Source organism: Heteronotia binoei, chromosome 4 (assembly GCF_032191835.1).
Source record: "Heteronotia binoei isolate CCM8104 ecotype False Entrance Well chromosome 4, APGP_CSIRO_Hbin_v1, whole genome shotgun sequence".
NCBI lineage: Eukaryota > Metazoa > Chordata > Lepidosauria > Squamata > Gekkonidae > Heteronotia > Heteronotia binoei.
This window is the reverse complement of record NC_083226.1, coordinates 5,893,851-5,916,455: the sequence shown is the minus strand read 5'-3', so window position 1 is coordinate 5,916,455 and position 22,605 is coordinate 5,893,851. Positions and strand designations below refer to the sequence as shown.

Genomic DNA, 22,605 nt, shown 5'->3' with positions numbered 1-22,605 from the left:
TGTTGGTGGCTCACGGGATCTGTAAAAATCTTGTCCAACACCACATTTTAAATGAATTCACTTTCTTTGCAGCTTTCTTCTTTGTTGAACTTCCATACCTATACATAGGAATAGGGATCACACGGCATGGATTAACTCAGTCTTGGCCACCAGTGACTTATCCTTGAAGCGACTCATGCTAGTTCTTTCATGGCTGCCCTCCCTGATCTCTTAAAAACACAGAAACCCCAATTAAAAAGAGAGCAGGAAGGAGAGGTCATTGAGGGCATGCGAAATGAAACCAACAAGTCTTTCTTACCTGCTGTCTGGTGGAAGATAGTGATATCAAGGGACAGACAAATATCCTTGTTTAGGGAGTTCCATGATTATGGTCCCTTGACTGAGAAGTTGCCACCCAGCTAAACTGAGGCACCATGCAGCTAAACTCAGGACGGCGCAAACTCCCGAATCAGGGACTCAAAAGATGACTAGATGGTAGGTCCATTAAGCCTTTAAGGTATGCAGGTCCCAAACCATATAGTTCATGGTAATGTGCCCTACAGGAAGTGGAATGATATTATTGTAAAGCCTGATCTCATCAGATGTTAGAAGCCAGGCAGTAGCACCTTTAAGACCAACAAAGTTTGATTCAGAATGTGGGAATGGAATGTGGTACAGTGAGCGGAGCTACAGTACATATAGCTGGTGGGCAGCGGTTAAGAATGCAGAGTGCCATTGGATTCTAACTTTGCACCACTTTGCATTCTAAACTACTGCCTACCAACTATATGTAGCTCTGCTCACTGTACCACGTTCCCTTGTCTGAAGAAGTCTGCATGCATAGGAAAACTTACAGTCTGAATAAAACTTCGTTGGTCTCAAAGGTGAAGCTTGACTCCTACTTTGTCCTACAAATGTTGTTCGTAGTCCATCTTTGAGAAGGTGCTTCACTATTGTCCTGTTCTGTAAATGCTGAAGTACAAATTTGTGTCTGTGGCATGAGGTGGATCTGTAGATTTGCTAAAGAAGAATGCTGTCCATAACACGAGCCTCATAGTCCTTTCTGTATCTTTCCCTCCCTTCTCTCCCTTCCCCAGTTCATAGCAGCCAACGACAAGCTGTGGTTCTGGCTGGAAGTAAACTCAGTGGTAGATTTCTTCACGGTCCCTCCAGTATTCGTTTCGGTGTATTTAAACAGGAGCTGGCTGGGTAAGTAAATGGCATATCGTCTCTATATTTATTGGTTCTTACCTGCTGTCAGAGGACACCAGGAAGCCCCCCACTTGCCTGGGACAACCAGAGAACAAGATATGGACACTGCAGATGTGTGGCTCTACAACAATCAGATAGCAGCTGCGTGTTTTTCTTCTACTTCCTGATTCCCTTCGTGGGACTTGTGAGATGGAGGACGTTAATGTTGATCAAGGCCGGCAAGCCCTGTCCGTGGTGGAAGTGGAGTGTAATGAGGGTTGTGATCCACCTCTCCCAACGAATTGACCACTGTTGCCATGTGTTGGTACAATATAATGGGTTCAATGCATGAGACGCGGTTGCGGTGAACGTAGCTCTCTTTATTCAGTACAGTATAGTAGCGGCTGATCTCTAAGGCTGGCTAAACTGGGCCAACGGGGCCAGCTCTATACAGCCCTGGGTTCCTGTGCTAGGACGCCATTGGGTCATTTGAACCAGCAGGGGGCTTCTGGTTGGCTAAGGCAGCAGGGATTTGGATCGTACTGCCCATTGGTCCTGAGTCCCCAAGGTGAGTTCTTAGGCGCCAATGAGCTAGGCAGGAACAACGGTAAATAGCATTTACTAGAGTCCACATACACAATAGCTGGATTTCCACCTTGCTTGTTCAGTAGCAGCTGCAGTACTGCAGTCCTAAGCTCTGCTCACGACCTGAGTTCGATCCCTGGCGGAAGCTGGGTTTTCAGGTAGCCGGCTTGAGGTTGACTCAGCCTTCCATCCTTCTGACTCATCGGTCAAATGAGTCCCCAGCTCGTTGGGGGGAAAGTGGAGATGACTGGAGAAGGCAATGGCAAACCACCCCTTTAAAAAGTCTGCTGTGAAAACGTGAAAGCAACGTCACCCCAGAGTCAGAAACGACTGGTGCTTGCACAGGGGACCTTTCCTTTCCTTCTCCTGTTCAGTAGGGAGCTCTAGGCTAGGAGATTTTGGGGTGTGGCCTGGGAGGGGCTTCAGTGGGGCACAACACCGTAAGAGTGTGCCCTCCAAAACAGCTGTTTTTCTCCAGGGAGACTGATCTCTGACTTAATAATAATAAATCTTGCACTTATAGGTGAGAGGTAAGAACCTTATAATAGAAGAAAGGGAAAAAAATATTAATTAAAATTTATTTATTTATTTAAAAATAACAACAATAATAAATAAAAATGTAGCCGGGGTGATATGTACGGTTAGATGGAAGGAGATTGTGATTTGACTTAAATTCCAATGCTGGGGCCCATGTGGCTACAGCAATACTTCCCACTTTCTAATATATAGGACAGATGGGCTCTCGTTCTAGCTGTATCTGAAGAAGCGAGCAGTGACTCATGAAAGTTCCTCTACTGCCACAATTTTTGTTAGTCTTTCAGGTCCTACTGGATTCTTGCTCTTAACTTGGGGTAGAACTGGCCCCCTTGTTTGTTTGACCCTGCTGGGATGCCTCTCAGAAGAGCCTGACATTCATCGTTACAGTTTTTATCACAAGAACCTTTCCCCCCTTTGCTTTCTTTCTTCCTCACCTGCTAAATTTCTATATTGGGGTGTGTGTGTCAGAATAAAGACAGTAGTCCTGCATGCTGCATGCAGTGTTTTAAGTAAAAGAAAAAGAAAAGAAAAGAGGGACTCAAATAGTGACAGTGATCTATGAGTGGAATTACAAGCTTTGTAGTTTTAATTTTGACTTTGGTGGCCTGAGGATCAGTCTTTGCTGGTTCTATAGCCAAGGATGTTAGAAACTGCAAGAGATTACAGATTTCTTCCCTGTTGGTGTAATGTGGTTTAAACAACAGTCTCCTCCTGCCATCTAGTGGTCAGCAAGAGGCATTACTTCCTCTTTTTTTAAAAAATAAATGGATCTTTATTAAAAAAAACAAAGAATTGAAACTTACAAATCCATTAAAAAGAGCATTAAATTATATCATTCAGTTGCACTGCATAAAATAGTCAAGAGAAATACTGCATAAAGGACCATAAAAAAGAGGAATTATATCTAAATACGAGCCATCAATATATATGACTTCCTCTTTTGAAACTGAGACGGCTTAGGTGTGATATGCATAGAGGTAGTAAGTATGGAGAAAGCAGGGATGGTACTGAGACAGGAAGCCTAGGTCTCGATTCAGTCCAGGAGGATGCATTGTCTTGAGCTTCAGTATCAGCCCAAGATGATCTCCAGGTATGAAGTTGCACTGGTGAGGGAAGGGGAGGGACTTTCTGGGAGTGAGGAGGAGAATTGTGAAGGACCCACCCAAACCAGAAGTGACATAGGCACACTGGGAGCAATGCTCGGGATTTTGCGCAAACCTCTATGGTGGTATTCACTTCAAATCACAGAGTTTTGCCCCAAAACTAGAGTGTTGCCCCCTGACATCCCTACATCACTTCTAGTTTCTGTAGGCATGGCGTGGTGATTTTTGGGTTCCTGCAGGTAAGACGGGGTGATTTTGTGGAGGGGGGGAGAGCAGCACTAGAAGCTAAGAGATTCTCCCCCTATCCACACTGAGGGAATCTGGCAACCCTTGTTGTTAGCCCAAGAGATCTCCAGCCACCACCTGGAGCTTTGGCAACCAGAGTGAGTCGCATGGAAAAGACAGAAGCAGACTAGTAGCCCTCTGGAAATGTTTTGAAGAAAGCAGTTACGTTTCAGGAAAAGAGTTTAGTCTTGAATTTAAAAGCTTTGATAAAGCCTGTATGGTGAAAACGAGGTTTCTAGAAAAGCCCGTTTGCGTCTTTGAAACACTACCAGTACTTATTATTGTGCATCAGACTCTTGGTCTATCAAGGTCAATTTTGTCTACTCAGGCTGGTAGCAGCTCTCTGGGGTCTCTGATACAGGTCTTCCCTTCACCTGCTGCCTAGTCCTTTACCTGGAGATGCCGGGAATCGAACCTCGGACCTTCTGCATGCCAAGCAGATGCTCCACCACTGAGATGTGACCTGTTCCCTACAGGTTTTGCTGCCTTGATGTCATGAGGCACCTTTACGTTTGTTGGCTTGTAAATTTAATAATAATTAATGGTAATTGATTCATTTTTATTTATTAATTTAATTTATATCCCGCCCTCCCCGCCGAAGGCAGGCTCGAGGCGGCTCACAAACCAAGGGTAGACACAAACATATTGGTGTGACCAAATAAAATAAACAGCAATAAAAACATAGAAGATAAAAACAATTTTTGAAACGTCTGCATGTGCTGTTATCATGGTTTCAGGCAGCGATTAAATTCTGGTGGTTAGGTGTACTCAGAGGTCTCAGGGTCGCCATAGATAGGCCATTGGTGGTGTTCTTATGGGCCAGTCCCGTTGCTGCAGATGTTACCATCATGTAAATGCCTGGCGGAAGAGTGCTGTTTTGCAGGCCCTGAGGAACTGTGAAAGCTCTTGCCGGGCCCTAACCTCCTCCGGCAACTCATTCCACCAGCTAGGGGCAGCAACTGAAAAGGCCCCGGCTCTCGTTGTTTTGAGCCTCCCTTCTCTGATGCTGGGGACTGTCAACAGGTTTTGAGACCCAGACTGAAGTGCTCGCTGGGGCATATGCAGGGAAAGGCGGTCACTAAGGTATGCGGGACCCTGGCGATATAGGGCTTTAAAGGTAATGGCCATAAAGGTAATATCCATAGGGAAGCACAAATACTCAAAAAGTGTGAAACCAAAGGAAATTACCTATAACAACTTGATCTTATTTATTCTTTTATATTCTTTATTTATTTACAAAATTTGTATGCTACCTTTCCACTCTTAGAAGGGCCACCAAGGCAGCTAGAAATTTAACATGTACGTGATAAAACCATATTTTAAAATTATGAAAATCAGTCCTCCAATATGCATCATTAAAACAAAAGCAAAATTAAAATATCTGCAAAACATAAAAACAGAAATTGGAACATTTAGGGTTACCATTTTGAAAAGCAGAAAAAGAGGACACATTTCCCACCTGACTGCTTCAAACAAGTGATCACTTTTGACAAATCTCATTTTAAATACCCCTTCTATTTAAGCTGTAATAATTGCTATGAACTAGGAATTTTCCTAACCTTCCAACACAAAAAGAGGACCTCTTAATAGTTTTTTTTTAAAGAAACTAAAAGAGGATGGTCACACAAAAAAGAGGACATCTGGTAAATTTTAAACATTGAAAGCCAGTTTGGTGTAGTGGTTAAGTGTGTATACTCTTATCAGGGAGAATCGAGTTTGATTCCCCACTCCTTCACTTACAGCTGCTGAAATGGCCTTGGGTCAGCCATAGCTCTTGCAGAGCTGTCCTTGAAAGGGCGGCTTCTGGGAGAGCTCTCTCAGCCTCACCTACCTCACAGGGTGTGTGTTGTGGGGAAGGAAGGGAAAGGAGATTGTAGGCCACTCTGAGACTCTGTCCTTGAAAGGACAGTTTCTGGGAGAGCTCTCTCAGCCCCACCCACCTCACAGGGTGTCTACTGTATGTGGGGGGAGGGCGGGGAGAAGGTAAAGGAGATTGTGACCGCTCTGAGAGTCAGAGTACAGGGTGGGATATAAATCCAATATCTTCAAAAAAAGATCATAGAGGGAATGCCAAAGGAAGCAAAAAAAAAAAAGTCTTCACCCACTGGTGGAAGGCAGCAGTGGAAGGGGACAGTTGAGTCTCCCCGGGGAGAGTGCTGCAGAGTTTTGGTGCCATGACCAAGAAGCCCCTGCCTAATCTCAGAGGCGTTGCCTCCAAAGAGGAGAAGAATTCTTGTCATTGGTATCGATGTTGGGGCATATCAGTATTGTGGAACTTCTAGCCAGAAGAAGTTCTTCAGAAAGTCTTATATTGTCTTCCTAAGCCCTTTGCATGGCAGCATATTTTTAACACCCTTTTACTTAAAGCCCTAGATTTGGGCAGCCCCTCTCATCGGTAGGTGCATGCTGTGTTTTGTACATGCAGCAGCAGCGTTATGCCCCCCTCCCCATCTGCATGCCTTCATCTCTCCCTCCAACCTCCCTCTTCATCACAGATGTTTTTGAACTCAGGGGAGATTTAAAAGTCTCTCACAGGGTGTAGTGCAGAGAGAGGACGGAAATAGAATTGAGCAACACCTCTAGATGAGCATCTGTGCAGAAAGTGCGATGGCAGAACCAGCAAATGAACAAGGAGAGAGCGTTCCCTGCACATCTGATTGTAGCCTGTAAAGGAATCCGGTACAAGCTGTGCATTCAACCCCCACATCTCTATTTCAGCAGTTGTGGTTTCCAAAGCAATTTAATGTCAAATGATTCCATAAGAATTCTCTTATTCTCTTCTGACCTTTCTGACTGTTACGTATAATATAGTGGGTTCTATGCATGGCAGAGTCTCCGAGTACTTTAATAGACATGATACAGGATAGGGCTACATTACAGGTCTGAGGATGGGGCCTAGTGGCCCAATTTATATACATCTGTGGATTCCCGCGCTAGCACATCATTGGGTCATTCAAACCGGTGGGGGTTTGTGATTGGTCTAGGGCTGCAGGGAATTGGATCCTGCAGCCCTTTGTTCCCAAGTCCCCAAGCTCAGTCCGCCTGGCTCCAATGAGCCCGGCGGGAACATCCAAAACCTTCCCTTGAGTCCACATACATAACATCCCTCCCCACTTAGTTCGTAAGCCCTAGTGAACATAGTCACCGTGGACTTGCGATGCTTTCGCGTCAACCGCCTGAGCACAGGAGCTGGCGGTGACGCGGTTTCAGTGCCAGGCGTTCCTGGCGGAGGTCCTGGTGCCAAGGGGACTGGGTCCTCCGTGGTCTCCGGGCTGAGGGTGGTCCCGTCTGTTCTGCTGGTGCTGGCACCGGTGTAGCTGCGAGCTCTTCCGCTTCCTCCGGCTCAGGGGTTGTTTCGCCTAAATCAGGCGCCGGAGTGGTTGTGTCCTCGTATTCCCCCCCCGGGTGCCTCTTCCGCGTGTATTTATTTATTTATTTATTTATTTGATGGACTTATATCCCGCCCTTCTCACCGAAGTGTCTCAGGGCGGCTCACAACACAATGATTCATACAGTTCCATTTAAAACATTTACAGATACAATAAAAGCATAGTTAATAAAACAAGATAAAATAAAGCCAGCGGTCTATAAGAGCATTTTGTTCCATCCAAAGATGTTCCATCCAAAGTATCAGTTAGGTGTTATAGGCCTGCCGGAAGAGGGCTGTCTTGCAGGCCCTGCGGAACTGCCCTAGGTCCCGCAGGGCCCGCACCTCCTCCGGCAGCTGGTTCCACCAGTAAGGTGCCGCTGTTGAGAAGGCCCGATCCCTGGTGGATTTTAGGCGGGCCTCCTTTGGCCCAGGGACTACCAGCAGATTTTGTGAGCCGGAACGTAGTACTCTCTGGGGAACGTGTGGGGAGAGACGGTCCCTAAGGTAGGCAGGTCCTAGGCCATACAGGGCTTTAAAGGTAATGACCAACACCTTGTACTGGACTCGGAATGTTACTGGCAGCCAGTGCAGATCCCGGAGCCCCGGCCGAATGTGCTCCCATCTTGGGAGCCCTAATAGCAGCCGGGCAGCAGCGTTCTGCACCAACTGCAGTTTCCGGGTCCGGCACAAGGGTAGCCCCATGTAGAGGGCATTACAGTAGTCCAGCCTCGAGGTGACCGTAGCATGAATCACTGTTGCTAGGTCGTCGCGCTCCAGGAAGGGGGCCAACTGTCTCGCCCGCCTAAGGTGAAAAGAAGCGGACTTGGCAGTGGCTGCTATCTGAGCCTCCATCGTCAGAGAAGGCTCCAACAGCACCCCCAGGCTCTTGACCCTGCCCGACGCTGTCAATGGCGCGCCGTCAAAAACTGGCAGGGGGATTTCCCTTCCCGGGCCGCAGCGACCCAAGCAAAGGACCTCTGTCTTCGCCGGGTTCAGCTTCAGCCCGCTCAGCCTAAGCCACCTAGCCACTGCCTGTAACGCCCGGTCCAGATTTTCTGGGACGCAGGCGGGCCGGCCGTCCATAAGCAGATAGAGCTGGGTGTCGTCCGCATATTGATGACAACCCAGCCCATACCTTCGGGCAATCTGGGCAAGGGGGCGCATATAGATGTTGAATAACATCGGGGAAAGTACCGCCCCTTGAGGCACGCCGCAGTCAAGCGTGTGCCTCTGGGACAGTTCCTCCCCAATCGCCACCCTTTGTCCCCGACCATCAAGGAAAGAGGAAAGCCATTGCAAGGCCAGCCCCTGAATCCCAGCGTCGGCAAGGCGGCGCGCCAGAAGCCGATGGTCGACCGTATCGAACGCTGCCGATAGGTCCAACAGCATCAGCACCGCCGAGCCGCCTTGATCCAGATGCCGCTGAAGGTCATCCACCAGGGCGACCAGCACCGTCTCCGTCCCATGGCCCGGGCGGAAGCCAGATTGGTAGGGGTCAAGGACAGAAGCGTCCTCCAGGAAACTCTGTAGCTGCAACGCCACTGCCCTCTCAATAGGTTTGCCCAAAAAGGGCAAATTCGAGACCGGCCGATAGTGTGCCAATTCGGCCGGATCTAATGTTGTTTTCTTCAAGAGGGGACGGACCACCGCCTCCTTAAGCGCTGATGGAAAATGCCCCTCCAGTAGGGATCTGTTTATGATATCCCGTATAGGATATCTTAGCTCCCTCTGGCAGGTCTTAATAAGCCAAGAGGGGCATGGGTCCAATTTACAAGTTGTCGGGCGTGCAGATAGGAGGATCCTGTCAACTTCTTCCAGGCTGAGCACACTGAAGCCGTCCAGTACACAGTCCGAAGACAGGCACGGAGCCTCAGGTTCGCTAACTGTATCTAATATGACAGGGGAGTCGGAACGGAGCGATGCGATTTTATCCGCAAAAAAATTCGCAAAAGCCTCACAGCCAATTTCCAATTCATTAGCGTTTGGTCTGCCCTGTGGCAGTGTTGTAAGGGTCCGAATTGTGTTGAACAGTTGTGCCGGGCGCGAAATTGCGGACGCAATCTCCGCCGCAAAGTATGTTTTCTTTGCGGCCTTGACTGCCATCTCATAGGACTTCATAAACTCTCTATAAGATGTTCGAGTCGCTTCGTCTCGAGTACGCCGCCATTGCCTCTCTAGTCGTCTGAGTCCCCGTTTCAACCGCCGCAACTCCTGGTTATACCAGGGTGTCGGTCTTGAACGAGGGCGCAGAGGACGCCTAGGTGCGATCTCGTCGATGGCCCCAGCGAGCCTGTTATTCCAGGACTCCACCAGGTCATCGAGGGAATCGCCAGGGGGGCAGGGATCCCGCAGAGCCGTCAGGAACCGTTCCGGGTCCATCAGGCTCCGCGGGCGAGCTAAAATAAGCTCGCCGCCCAAACGGGTTTGGGGTGGGACGTCCACACGAGCCTTGAGGGCATAGTGATCCGACCATGGCACTGCTATAGAAGCAAGATCGTTCACTAAGACTCCCGACGCGAAGATCAAGTCTAACATGTGACCTGCCTGGTGAGTGGGTGTCGTAACTACTTGGGAGAGTCCTAGTGTCGCCATGGAAGACACTAGGTCCATCGCCTGATTGGAGGCCACGTCATCGGCATGAACATTGAAGTCACCCAGGATCAAAAGCCTCGGGTGCTCCAATGCCCATCCTGCTGCGGCCTCCATCAGGGATAGTAAGGCGCTGGCCGGTGCATTAGGCGGTCGGTACACCAGCCAGATCGCCAACCCCTCCCCAACATCCCACGCCAGGTCGGCACATTCAATGCCCCTGATCTCCGGAGTCGGGAGGGCCCGGAAGGAGTAAGCCTCTCGAATGAACAGGGCCACCCCTCCCCCCCGCCCGCTAGTCCGCGACTGGTGAAAGACCGAGTATCCTGGGGGCGCCATCTGGGAGAGAGCTACAGTCTCCCCATCGCGGACCCAGGTCTCGGTCACGCATGCCAGGTCCATGTCCTGCTCAAGCAGGAATTCCCGAAGGATGGAGGTCTTATTATTGATGGACCTGGCATTACATAACACCAGTGACGGAGGCGAGTAATTTCGCCTTGTCCCCCTACCTGTCACCATCGGGATGGGACGCAGGCTGGATGGTGGTCGAGCACTATCTTGTCTCGATCCCCTTCCCTTCCATCTCCGCCTGCTCCCACCGTCATACCTTCCCCTCCCCAGGAGTACCGGAATCCCCAGACCAGTCATCTCTCACTGGTACCACCAGTCCTTCTACTGACTGATATTCAAAATTTGTCTCTTCTCCGCCCTCCCACCTCCAGTTGGCCTATCAATGAGTTACCCACTAATATTCTAATAGTTATTTAATATACATTCATCCCGGCCCATCCAATTCACTAGCTAACAATAATAAATTATAAATCCAATTGGCTCCTTAGTTAAAATCTGCAATCATTATCCCTTTTTCTATTAATTTGCCACAAATAATTCCATTAAATTAGCTAGTCAATAAAACAAGTTTAAATAACCAATAATTAATCCAATCTTGATAAATTGATCCAATCTTAATAATTTGGGAGATAGGATCCAGTGGGTAGGAGGGTATAGTGTAATTGGTCAATGTGTCGCCTCATTGTGAATCCCCCCTCTGAGATGGCTTCATACATGACAGTCCCTAGTACCCGGGATACTCGTGCTGGTATCCATGCTGGCCCTCCCCCAAAGTTTTTTGCAAACGCCAAGTCCCCTGTGTCGAACCCCCGGGGGGCCCGGACCGCCTCTGGTACCTCTTGCAGGTTGGGTGCGCGGTCTGGGTGTATGTGATCCAGGAGGGCCCCTGAGAAGCTCTGCTGGGCTGCGGCCAGTGACCGTACTGGGGGTGGAATGTTGCGCTAGGAAGCACTCAGCGAGGCGTGCTTCCCACTCCCCATATATGATGTGGTGGAGCGTTTCCTTCGTATCCCACACCATTCTTTCCGCTTGGCTGTTTGTGGCTGGGTGGAAGGGGGCTGACCCTATGTGTTTTATTAAATTCCGGCCACAGAAACTCGGCTGAGGTGAAGGCCATCCCGTTATGGGATACCAACGTGTCTGGGAGGCCATGTGTGGCAAAAATCCTGCGGAGCACCCCTAACACTGCCCAAGAAGAGGTGGAGGCTACTGGCACTACCTCTAACCATTTGGAGTAGGAGTCCACAATGAGGAAGAATATATACTCAGAGTAAATGATAACAAGCTCTTTAATAGACATGATATAGGATAGGCTACGTTACAAGACTGAGGATGGGGCTTACCAGCCCAACTTATATACATCTCTGGATTCCCGCGCTAGCACATCATTGGATCGTTCAAACCGGTGGGGGCTTGTGATTGGTCTAGGGCTGCAGGGAATTGGATCCTGCAGCCCTTTGTTCCCAAGTCCCCAAGCTCAGTCCGCCTGGCTCCAATGAGCCGGCGGGAATATCCAAAGTCTTCTCTTGAGTCCACATACATAACATTATGTTCACTGGTTTGGGGACTTGTTGCACGCAGAAACAGCCCTTTGGAGAAAAGACCAATTGAGCAAAGTTCTTCTGGAATGCTGTTTTGTAAATTCTACTCCAAGAAAGCACTGGGTGAAATAAATGCAAGACATGATTTAGAGAACATTCTTTTTAAAAAGATATGATGCAATCCTATAATCCATAAAAGCGCGGGCTTCAGGTAGATGCTTCACCCAACAGCTGAACAAGCCCTGGGAATGCTGCGGGTGCATTCTCTCCCTCCCCCCTGCCTCACTCCAAGATATGTCCTTTTAAAACTGTATGTGCCTGACTCTTAAGAAATGCTTTTAACATAACTTGCACAGCAGATACACTGCAGGGAACAAAGAGATGATTTGGTAAGAATGAGTGGCCCTTTCCAAAAGTGTTTTTTCCTTGTCCATTTTGGTTTCGTTTTCCTTTTGCATAAAGCATTTGTGTAGAAAAATAAGTGGTGGAGCTCATCCAGGGATTATTATGCAGCTGCCCCTCCTATTCAGTGGGCAAGGCAGGTAGGAGGAGGGGGAACCCTCAGAAAGGTTCAGGAGCTGCATTCCTGTGAGCTCCTGCTGAATTCAAGGCCTCCAAGTACTAGATTGTTGTTGTTTATTGTTATTGTTATTTATGGGATTTATATCCAGCCCACCTCCCAAGGCAGTTTTGGTTCCCTGTTGCATTAAGAGAATGAACACAAATAGCAAAGCATATCAATTAACAAATAACATGTAGATCATATGATATGCAGGGGGTAGCCACAATGGTCTGCTCTGAAACAGGTAGATTTGAGTCCGGGACCTATGAGATTTTGGGAGTTTGAGCTTTTAAGAGGTACCTGAAAATAGTAGCATTGAATTTCAGAAGGAAATTCTGTCAGTCTGAAATGTGCTACTGGAATTGAATCTAACAGATCATACAGCAGTTGCATTGAATGTGATAACTGACAGTTTATATCAGCTATGCTAGCTGAGTTTTAGCAGGGGTCATTTCGTAGAAAAAAGAGGTGCTGGAGCTCATTAGCACAACTCATTAGCACAACTTATTTGCACCTGCCACACACCCCCTGACATCACAAGAAGGTGGACTAAATTCTATCAGCTCAGCAGCTACCTTAAAATGCTTCCTGAATTAGAATGGTCATCATAAAACCTGACTCCCATTACTATATTACTTTCTCCTAATTCTGTCCATCTGCTTTATGTGTTTTGGTTATTTCCCCATTTTTTTGTGGGGGGAAAAATATCGGAATGTTTGCCAAATCTTAAGAGTTCAGCAAAATTCTCACAAGAGGGTTGAACAATGGAGCCCAGAAGCAAGTATTTGGGGAGGGGAGTAAGAAAGAAAGAACACAAATAAACGTAGAGGTTCTGGAACTCCACGCCTGTGAGCTCCTGCCCAAAACGAGGCCTGCGTCTTAGAGAAAGCTAGTATTTCTGCTAACCAAAGATTTAAGCCAATTTACCTATGCAAAAAAAATTCATTTAATGGTAGCAAAAAGGTCAAGAGCTGAATCAACGGTATTTTATGTACATTCTCATTTAAACTGAAAGGCACAATCTTCATGTTAACAAAGTCTGTGTTTAAGTATTTACGCATGCTGTGTGTATAAAATGCCTTCAAGTCAGAGCGGATTTATGATGATGATATTGGATTTATATTGGATTTATATCCCACCCTGTACTCTGAATCTCAGAGTCTCAGAGTGGTCACAATCTCCTTTACCTTCCTCCCCCACAACAGACACCTTGTGAGGTGGGTGGGGCTGAGAGAGCTCTTACAGCAGCTTCCCTTTCAAGGACAACTCCTCCGAAAACTCTGGCTGACCCAAGGCCATTCCAGCAGGTGCCAGTGGAAGAGTGGGGAATCAAACCCGGTTCTCCCAGATAAGAGTCCGCACACTTAACCACTACACCAAACTGGGTATCACACCGAACTGGCTCTCTGGACTCCCAGCGAGGGGCTTTCAAGGCAAGTGAGAAGAAGAGGTAGTTTGCAATTCCACCTTTCTGCAGGGTTGAGGACTGGTAACAGGTGAACTTTGTGAGCTCCTGGCATTAAAGCTGTGAGCTGCTGCATAAATTATTGTGCTCTGGGATCATCCTTCCTGAGCTGAGACAAAAATCTGTGAGCTGGAGGCTAAAAATCTGTGAGCTAGCTCACACTAACTCAGCTTAGAGGGAACTCTGCTTGCAGTCACCCCTGCCCCCGGGTATGGTGGCACTAGCGCTGCCCTTTCCCCTTTCCCAACAACCACCCTTTTGGGCAAACTCTTTTGCAAAGGAATGCAAAAAAGAAAATGTCAAAATATTGGCGAAATGTCCCACTTTTCATCTTGGCATTATTCAGCCATACAAATCAATAAAATAGACTTTCGGTGGACTCTCGGAACAGCAGCACTGAAGCGCTGTCAAGGTTCTCTGCGAGGAATCAAATCAGATTGAGTTCTTGGGAGCCATGCTTTTATCCAAAACAGTTAAGGCACTTTCTCTACGTTCTGTAGTCCTTGAAGTGTGGCTTTTGCACGTGGAGTCCATATGTGAAATGCAGCCTCACCTGCAAGTCCAACTCGGACTGTTGAGGAAAGTTCAATTGCTGGTGCGCCTGTAAGACCTACGAAGTTTAATTCTGCATGCACACAAAAGCTTCTGCCCAGAATTAAATTCTGTTGGTCTTAAAGGTGCCTCTCCACTGCATACTCAGGTTCCCCCCTCCCTTTTCATATACTGAAGAAGAAGAAGATGATATTGGATTTATATCCCACCCTCCACTCTGAATCTCAGAGTCTCAGAGCGGCTCATAATCACCTTTATCTTCCTCCCCCACAACAGACATCCTGTGAGGAAGATGGGGCTTAGAGAGCTCTCACAAAAGCTGCCCCTTTCAAGGACAACTCTTGAGAGAGCTATGGCTGACCCAAGGCCATTCCAGCAGCTGCAAGTGGAGGAGTGGGGAATCAAACCCGGTTCTCCCAGATAAGAAGAAGACGATATTGGATTTATATCCCGCCCTCCACTCCGAAGAGTCTCAGAGGGGCTCACAATCTCCTTTCCCTTCCTCCCCCACAACAGACACCCTGTGAGGTGGGTGCGGCTGGAGAGGGCTCTCCCAGCAGCTGCCCTTTCATGGGCAGAGTCTCAGAGTGGCTCACAATCTCCTTTCCCTTCCTCCCCCACAACAGGCACCCTGTAAGGTGGGTGGGGCTGGAAAGGGCTCTCACAGCAGCTACCCTTTCAAGGACAACCTCTGCCAGAGCTGTGGCTGACCCAAGGCCATTCCAGCAGCTGCAAGTGGAGGAGTGGGGAAATCAAACCCGGTTCTGTCAAGTCCGCTGATTTCAATAACGAGTCTTTGTAGAAACAAAGTATCATAGTTTATTGAATACAGAACTACAGAGCAAGATAGTCCTTGAAGGACTGGGGAGCATATACATTGACCCAGCTTTTCAAGGTACAGATCAAAGAATTCCTGCGGGAGGGGCCCTCTATACGATCTACTTTCACACCAGGATGTTACTTTCTCCCTCAGTGCGAGGCCTTGACGCCTCCAGACTCCTACATGCACTCGGCCTGAGAGGGCTCAGTTATCTTGTTCCCATATCAGCATTTCAAAGCGACTACACAACAAAGACATAGCAAGGCAGAGGGGAAGGAGGGGTAGTTCTCAGCAGCTAGTTTACAGTATGCTTTACCCAGAATCCTTTACCAATGAACCAAAGTTACAGAACCATCATTTTATACATATCAGACTTGACATACTGCCCCCCCTAAGCAGGGCCTCGGGTGGGACGGAGTTGGGTTCTGATGCAGCTCAGCTCTTCGGTGCTCCTTGAAGTCACTCCCCCTACTTTACTCAAAGAGGGGGAGGGTTCTGGTCCCCCGGGGTGCCACTTGGACGGGGCCGGACAGCGACGGAGTAAGCTGCAATGAAACACAGGGTGAACTTTACCAAGGCTGGGGGGCAGATCCAACTCTACAGTTACTGAATTAATCACCCGTTTGATCTTAAACGGACCCACGAACTTCGGCGCCAACTTCCTAGATGGCTGGGAGAGGGGCAAGTTCTTGGTTGATAGAAACACAGAGTCCCCCACCTTTAACTCCCAGACTGGCACATGAGACTTATCATATTGTTGTTTGTAAGTCTCTTTAGCTATTCTCAGGTTCTCTTGTATTGAGGGCCAACACTGACTGGGGTTTTGCCACCACTGCTCAAACGGAGAAGTTGTAGTGGGGTCTCCCCCTCCCGGTAACATTGGGATCGGTTTCCCTTCATAACCGAACACCGTTGCAAAGGGGGAAGTTTTGGTGGAACTGTGAGTGCTGTTATTATAAGCGTATTCTGCAAACGGGAGTAGGTCTACCCAGTCAGACTGTCGTTGGGAGACAAAACAACGAAGATATTGCTCCAGCACCCCGTTCACTCTCTCCGTCTGTCCGTCCGACTGGGGGTGATAGGCTGAACTCAACCCCTGTTCCATGCCCAGTAATTTGCAAAACTCCCGCCAGAAGGTGGCAACGAACTGAGGCCCTCTGTCGCTAATGACCTTGTCCGGAATTGAATGGTGTTTGGCTACGTGGTCAAAGAACAATGCTGCCAGTTTCTTGGCCGTGGGTAGTTGTGCACAGGGGATGAAATGGGCTTGCTTAGAGAACGTGTCTACTACCACCAGAATCACAGTTTTCCCCCTTGAAGAGGGGAGCTCTACAATAAAGTCCATGGACACAATTGACCAGGGGCGTGTGGCTGTTTCTAAGGGTTGCAACAGCCCGGGAGGCTTCCCTCCCCTCCTTTTCGACATTATGCACACCGGGCAGCCTGTCACGAAGTCTGACACATCTTTCCTTAGTGACGGCCACCAAAATTGCCTGTTTACTAGGTGCAGTGTTTTGACATAGCCAAAGTGCCCGGCTAATTTTGAGGCATGACACAATTGCAGTATTTCTGTTCTCAGTTTCTCCGGAATGTATAGCTTCTCTCCCTTGTACCACAACCCATCCTTGCGTTTCTGCACGCCCTCTGGCCGCCCACCTCCCTCCCTCTCGGCTTCTAGGGCAATGCGTTCACGGCTGAGCCCGTTTAGCTCCTTCCTCTTCTGGGCACGGGTGGTGACCATGGCCGCCACCTGCGTGGGGCAAATTAGTGAGTCTACCACCTCCTCCCTTTGGCTCTCATGCTGTGGGAGCCGGGACAAAGCATCCGCCAAAAAGTTCCGGGTCCCCGGAATGTGCTTCAGAGTAAAATCGAACCTGGAGAAGAAGCCCGCCCACCTGATCTGTTTCTCACTCAGTTTCCTTTTCCCCGTCAGTGCCTCAAGGTTTTTGTGATCTGTCCATACTTCGAACGGTACTCTAGCTCCCTCTAGCCAGGACCTCCATGTTTTCAGTGCGAACATAATGGCAAACGCTTCTTTGTCCCACACTGACCAGTTTCTTTGCTCATCAGAAAACTTTCGAGAGATAAAGGCACAGGGTCGCAGCTTCCCCTCCCCATCTTTCTGCATGAGAATGGCTCCTACGGCGACATCGGAGGCGTCGCATTGCACCACGAAGGCCTTATGCTCATCGGGGTGCATGAGGACTGGCTCGCTAGTGAACAGTTGCTTAAGCCGGTCGAACGCTACCTGGCAGTGGGGGGTCCAATTTAACTTGGCCCCGGGTCGCTTCACCTCCGCCCCTTTCCCCTTGGTCTTGAGGAGATCAGTTAAGGGTAGGGCGATCTGCGCGAACCCCTCAATGAACCCCCTATAGAAATTGGAGAATCCGAGGAATGATTGGAGCTGTCTACGTGTCCTCGGGGGAGCCCACTCTACTACCGCCCGCACCTTCTCTGGGTCCATTGCCAACACTTCCCCGGACACCCAGAAGCCCAGATAGTCTAGTTCAGTGCGGTGAAACTCGCATTTGGACAGTTTGGCGTATAGCTGGTGCTCCAGCAGGGTGCTCAACACCTCCCTCACCAATTTCACATGTGATTGTTCGTCTTGCGAGTAAATAATGATGTCATCAAGGTACACCACCACCCCCTTGTACAGAAACTTTCTTAACACGTCATTTATGAAATTCATGAACACCCCCGGGGCCCCCTGCAGTCCGAACGGCATTACTAGATATTCAAATTGTCCCATCGGGGTGTTGAACGCTGTCTTCCACTCACCCCCCTCTCTGATGCGCACTCTGAAGTACGCGTCTCGCAAGTCTAGTTTGGTGAAGATTTTTCCCCCCGCCACCGTGCCTAGTAAATCCTTGATGAGGGGGATGGGGTAGGCGTTGGACATCGACACCGCGTTCAACCCGCGAAAATCTGTGCAAAGTCTAAGCGTACCATCCTTCTTCTTTCTGAACAGTACGGGGGCCGCGTGGGGGGCCGTTGCGGGTCTAATGAATCCCCTGCTTAAGTTCAAGTCTAGGAACTTCCGCAGTTCCTTCTTTTCGGCCCACCCCATCTGGTAGAGTTTGGCGCGCGGTAGCGTCTCACCCGGGATGAGCTCTATGGCGCAGTCCGTGTTTCTGTGGGGGGGCAGTTGGTTGGCTTCCCGCTCACTAAACACTTCCATTAAGTCGCAGTAAGCTCTCGGCACGGGGTGCGTTTCCTCTACCAGTACGCAGGCTCTCTCTTGCGCTGCGGGCTCTCTCGGCCCCCACCCCGGGTTCCACACGTGCTGGCTACAGTCTGGGTCGGGGAACTGGATGGTCTGAGCTTTCCAACGGATGAGCGGCTCATGTTTCTCCAGCCACCCCACCCCCAGTACAATGGGGTAGCTGCAAGCTGGGGCGATGACAAAAGTCTCGGAGTCCCAGTGGCCCTCGATCCCTAGCGGGCAGGGCTCAGTTTCTTATGTACACGGCTCCCCCCCCATCACCGACTCGTCCATCTGGGCAAACATCATGGGGTGGGGTAGTGGTGAGCGCTCCAACCCTAGGGCTTCCACCACTTTGGGAGAAATTAGTTCCCGGTTGCACCCCGAGTCTATGAGGGCCTTAATCTGCAGGAACCTCTTTAACTTTGGGTTTAGCAGTTTTACTACCACAAAATACAGTCTCCCCGTGGTCTTTACCGTCAGTGGCGCCTTCTCCCGGTCGACCTGCTCTCCGGCGCCCTTTACAGCAGGTCGGGCTCGTTTCCCGCCGGCTCTTCTTCCCATGCCAGGTCGGCTAGGGCGGCGGAGAGTCGGACCTCTTCCTCCAGCGTTTCTTCCGGTGCCAACAGCGCAATGCTCTTCGCCGCATCCTTAGGGCGGCCGGGGGTTTTCTTTGGTCCTGGGGTGCTCTGCCTAGGCGCTGTTTGTACGGGGCCGGATCCTCCTTGGGGCTGCGGGCAGTTGGACGCTAAGTGATTCGGGTCTCCGCACCTGAAGCAGCGGCGGGGAGCAGCAGGGACGGTCGCCGGAGGTCTCTTCGGCTTTGGGGCCTCGCTTTTCCCCGGGGTGGTTTTAGGCACCCCCTTCCCTGTGGCCATCGTCTGGCGCAGCATAGCTACTCTCTTTAAGTTGGTCTCCACTTCGCCCGCCAGCTGGATCCAGCCCACTAGCGTGTCGGGGCTCGCTTGAGTGAGGGCCCGGTCTAAGATGCTGGGGTTCAGCCCATTGGCGAAGTGTTCAATCTTGATCACCTCATTCCAGTTCCGGGCCCTAGCCGCGTTGGCCTGGAAGTCCGCGGCATACTCCCGGATGGATCGGGACCCTTGTTTCATATTTCGCAGCGCCGCTAGCGCCCGGGCTTCTTGCAGCGGGTCTTCATACTGGGTTAGTAAAGCCTGCACAAACGTGTTCACGAAACGCAGCACCGGGTCGTTGGTCTCGCACAGGCTCACATACCATCTCTTGGCGGCCCCTCGCAATTTCGACCCCAGGTAGTCGACTCGGCTCATCTCGTCAGGGAAGGAGTCTCCCCAGTAGTACATGTAACTGTTGGCCTGGATCGCGAAGTAGTTCACTTCCTCGGGGTCCCCGTCGAAAGTAGCGTCCAGTTCTCTCCCCCCCCCCACATCTCTCCGTCGGGCTGGAGCCGGAGGGGGAGGGGGCGCTGCCGGTGCGGGGGGAGCTGCTGGCCCCGCCGGTGCGACCGGTCCTGGCGGGGCTGGGCGACCTCGTGGCGGTTGTCGGGCGCTGTTTACTCCTAGTGCTCTCCCCAGCTGCGCCATCAGCGTTTGCATCTGGTCCTTGAGGTCTTTCATGGCCCCATCTACCTCACGACGGACCATCGCTCGAAACATTTCGTAGTCTTCATCGTGCGGGTCTTTAGGCTTTTGCCCCCCGTTGTCCGCGGGGCATTCCGCGCCGTCCCCTTCTCCACTCAGGGCCTGGGTTACGATCGGCTCTGCCCCCTCGCTCGGCTCACCCATGTCGGGAGCCGCGGCTTTGGCCAGTTGAACGCGCCTGGTGTGGCGGGTCATAATAGCCTCCCGGCGCACCGGGGCTTGCTCCATAAGCGCTGTGGATGTCCTCGGCTGGTATTGCCGTGGGGTGACCACCAGTTGGAAGTGGGGAGGAGAGGCCGCGGTCCTTCTGGCAGTGTGGATGTGCCAGGGTGTCTCAGCCTCCTCCTCCCTGATGGGGAATTCTCCGTCGTCCGGAATCTGGTCGGCCATCGCCTTTTCAAGTTGCCAGAACAGTTGAACTCCAAAAAAGGGGAGTCCTTCAAAATGTCAAGTCTGCTGATTTCAATAACGAGTCTTTGTAGAAACAAAGTATCATAGTTTATTGAATACAGAACTACAGAGCAAGATAGTCCTTGAAGGACTGGGGAGCATATACATTGACCCAGCTTTTCAAGGTACAGATCAAAGAATTCCTGTGGGAGGGGCCCTCTATACGATCTACTTTCACACCAGGATGTTACTTTCTCCCTCAGTGCGAGGCCTTGACGCCTCCAGACTCCTACATGCACTCGGCCTGAGAGGGCTCAGTTATCTTGTTCCCATATCAGCATTTCAAAGCGACTACACAACAAAGACATAGCAAGGCAGAGGGGAAGGAGGGGTAGTTCTCAGCAGCTAGTTTACAGTATGCTTTACCCAGAATCCTTTACCAATGAACCAAAGTTACAGAACCATCATTTTATACATATCAGACTTGACAGGTTCTCCCAGATAAGAAGAAGATATTGGATTTATATCCCGCCCTCCACTCCGAAGAGTCTCAGAGCGGCTCACAATCTCCTTTCCCTTCCTCCCCCACAACAGGCACCCTGTGAGGTGGGTGGGGCTGGAGAGGGCTCTCACAGCAGCTACCCTTTCAAGGACAACCTCTGCCAGAGCTATGGCTGACCCAAGGCCATTCCAGCAGCTGCAAGTGGAGGAGTGGGGAATCAAACCCAGTTCTCCCAGATAAGAGTCTGTGCACTTCACCACTACACCAAACTGGCTATCTGAAGGAAGTCATTGGCTGTTCCTTCACTATTGCTTGGCACAGGGATGTATCAGGGCTCACTCTTAAAATGCTTTTGCCGCAGAACAGTTAACTTCACTGGCGTAGACTGAGATTTATGGAGAGTGACAGCAAGTGAAACTTTGAGTGAACTTGAATGATGGTATTGAGGAATATCAGCTGCAGAGCTGGCACCCTTCCGACTTCTTTCTGCGTGTTGTTTGGTAGTCAGTCAGTCCTGACTGTTACATGCTGTCACCTCCTGCTAAGCACAGGAACACACACACACACACACACACAGACATCCCGTCCAGATGCAGGGAGAGGTGGTTTTGCTTTGAAACAGCCTGTTCAGCTGGAGCCTAAGATACTGCGAGAGCCAGTATCTTTTTTGTATCATCCCTAATTATAGAACCAGGCCCGTTTGAGGTATCATCCTGACCCAAATGGCCCAGCCTAGCCTGATCTTGTTAGATCTCGGAAACTAAGAAATGCTGACGCCGGTTAGAACTTGGATGGGAGACCTCCAAGGAAATCCAGGGTCGCTACACAGAGGCAGGCAATGGGAAACCACCGCTGTATGTCTTTTGCCCTGACTTGGTGGCCCAAGCTGGCCCAATCTCCCTTTCCAAGTACCAACTCTACTTAGCTTCCAGGGTCTGATGAGACTGGGTGTCAGCTGATGTAACCTTGCCGAATAAAATGCTTTGTAACCTTACTGAATGAAATGCTTAGCTGCACTGTAGCCATCTTTGAACCCTGTTACTAACCATGGGAAAGAGCCTTGCATATCAAAGTAGAAAATGCAGATGTTACCAATGCTTACTGTGAACCTTCATTTCCCTTGATACTAACAAAAGCAGAAATTGCCTCGTCACACGGCTTTCTCGGCGGGAGTTTCAAGGGTAGTTGGAGGAGCATCACTTGTAGATGGAGCTGCAGGCTCAGCTTCTGCAGTAGGAGTTTCAACAAGGGATTCACATTCTTGTTCTGTTCACATTCTTTCCATGTGCAAAGGTTTTTCCGGAAGGACCCCTCCTGCTTTGCTTGCTACTCGGCTCCTTCTGCCTTTTGTTTGCAGAACTGAGCTCCAGATATTTTTAAAAATCAGCTATATGTCAAGCATGAGATTTCAAAATAACCAGTCCTTGGGGTTTTGAAACAAAGTTTGGTTTATTGATAATCCATGTGGCTCAGTTGAGCTAGGTATTGGAACTGATACTTAGTAACAACAGAATACAAGCTTTAAAATGGCACATCAAAGGTTCTATAAACAATTCTACATTCACGTGTGAAATTCAATCTCTAACTCCCTTATCTCTATTGCGGTTGGCTCATCCTGGGTTCAGGCCTCGTCGGGCCTGGGAATGAGTCCCAGAAGGTCTTATCTTCAAAAAGGACATTCCTGCATTTGTTAGTAAAAGCGAAAGAAGCAATGGAGGGGGTTTGCTACTTTGATGTGCCTGAATCTATTTTATGGTTAGTAACAATTATATGATCTGACAATTATAGCAACTAGAAAATTCACAATGCTTGACACTATAGCTCCCAAGAGAGATAAGTATTTATATATATTTAGGTCTTTATATACAGTAGCTTGAAAAGCATGGTATGGCGGAGTTTGCAGAGGGAGGGGCGTACAATGCAGTAGAACGAAGTGGACCATGGTGAAGCACTACCAAT

General features: G+C 49.6%; 1 protein-coding gene across 10 annotated transcripts in view; it reads left to right on the top strand.

Annotated features, from left to right (window-relative positions):
- Nucleotides 1-22,605, top strand: part of KCNMA1 (potassium calcium-activated channel subfamily M alpha 1) — an 866,219-nt gene that overhangs the window by 480,225 nt on the left and 363,389 nt on the right. For all 10 annotated transcript variants that reach the window (XR_009555312.1, XM_060236723.1, XM_060236715.1 and 7 more), the window contains exon 5: nucleotides 1,077-1,188. Coding sequence is in view for 9 of the 10 variants with exons in the window: in XM_060236723.1 (XP_060092706.1) it covers nucleotides 1,077-1,188 (112 nt within the window). In the remaining variant the exon portion in view is untranslated. The remainder of the gene's footprint in view (nucleotides 1-1,076; nucleotides 1,189-22,605) is intronic.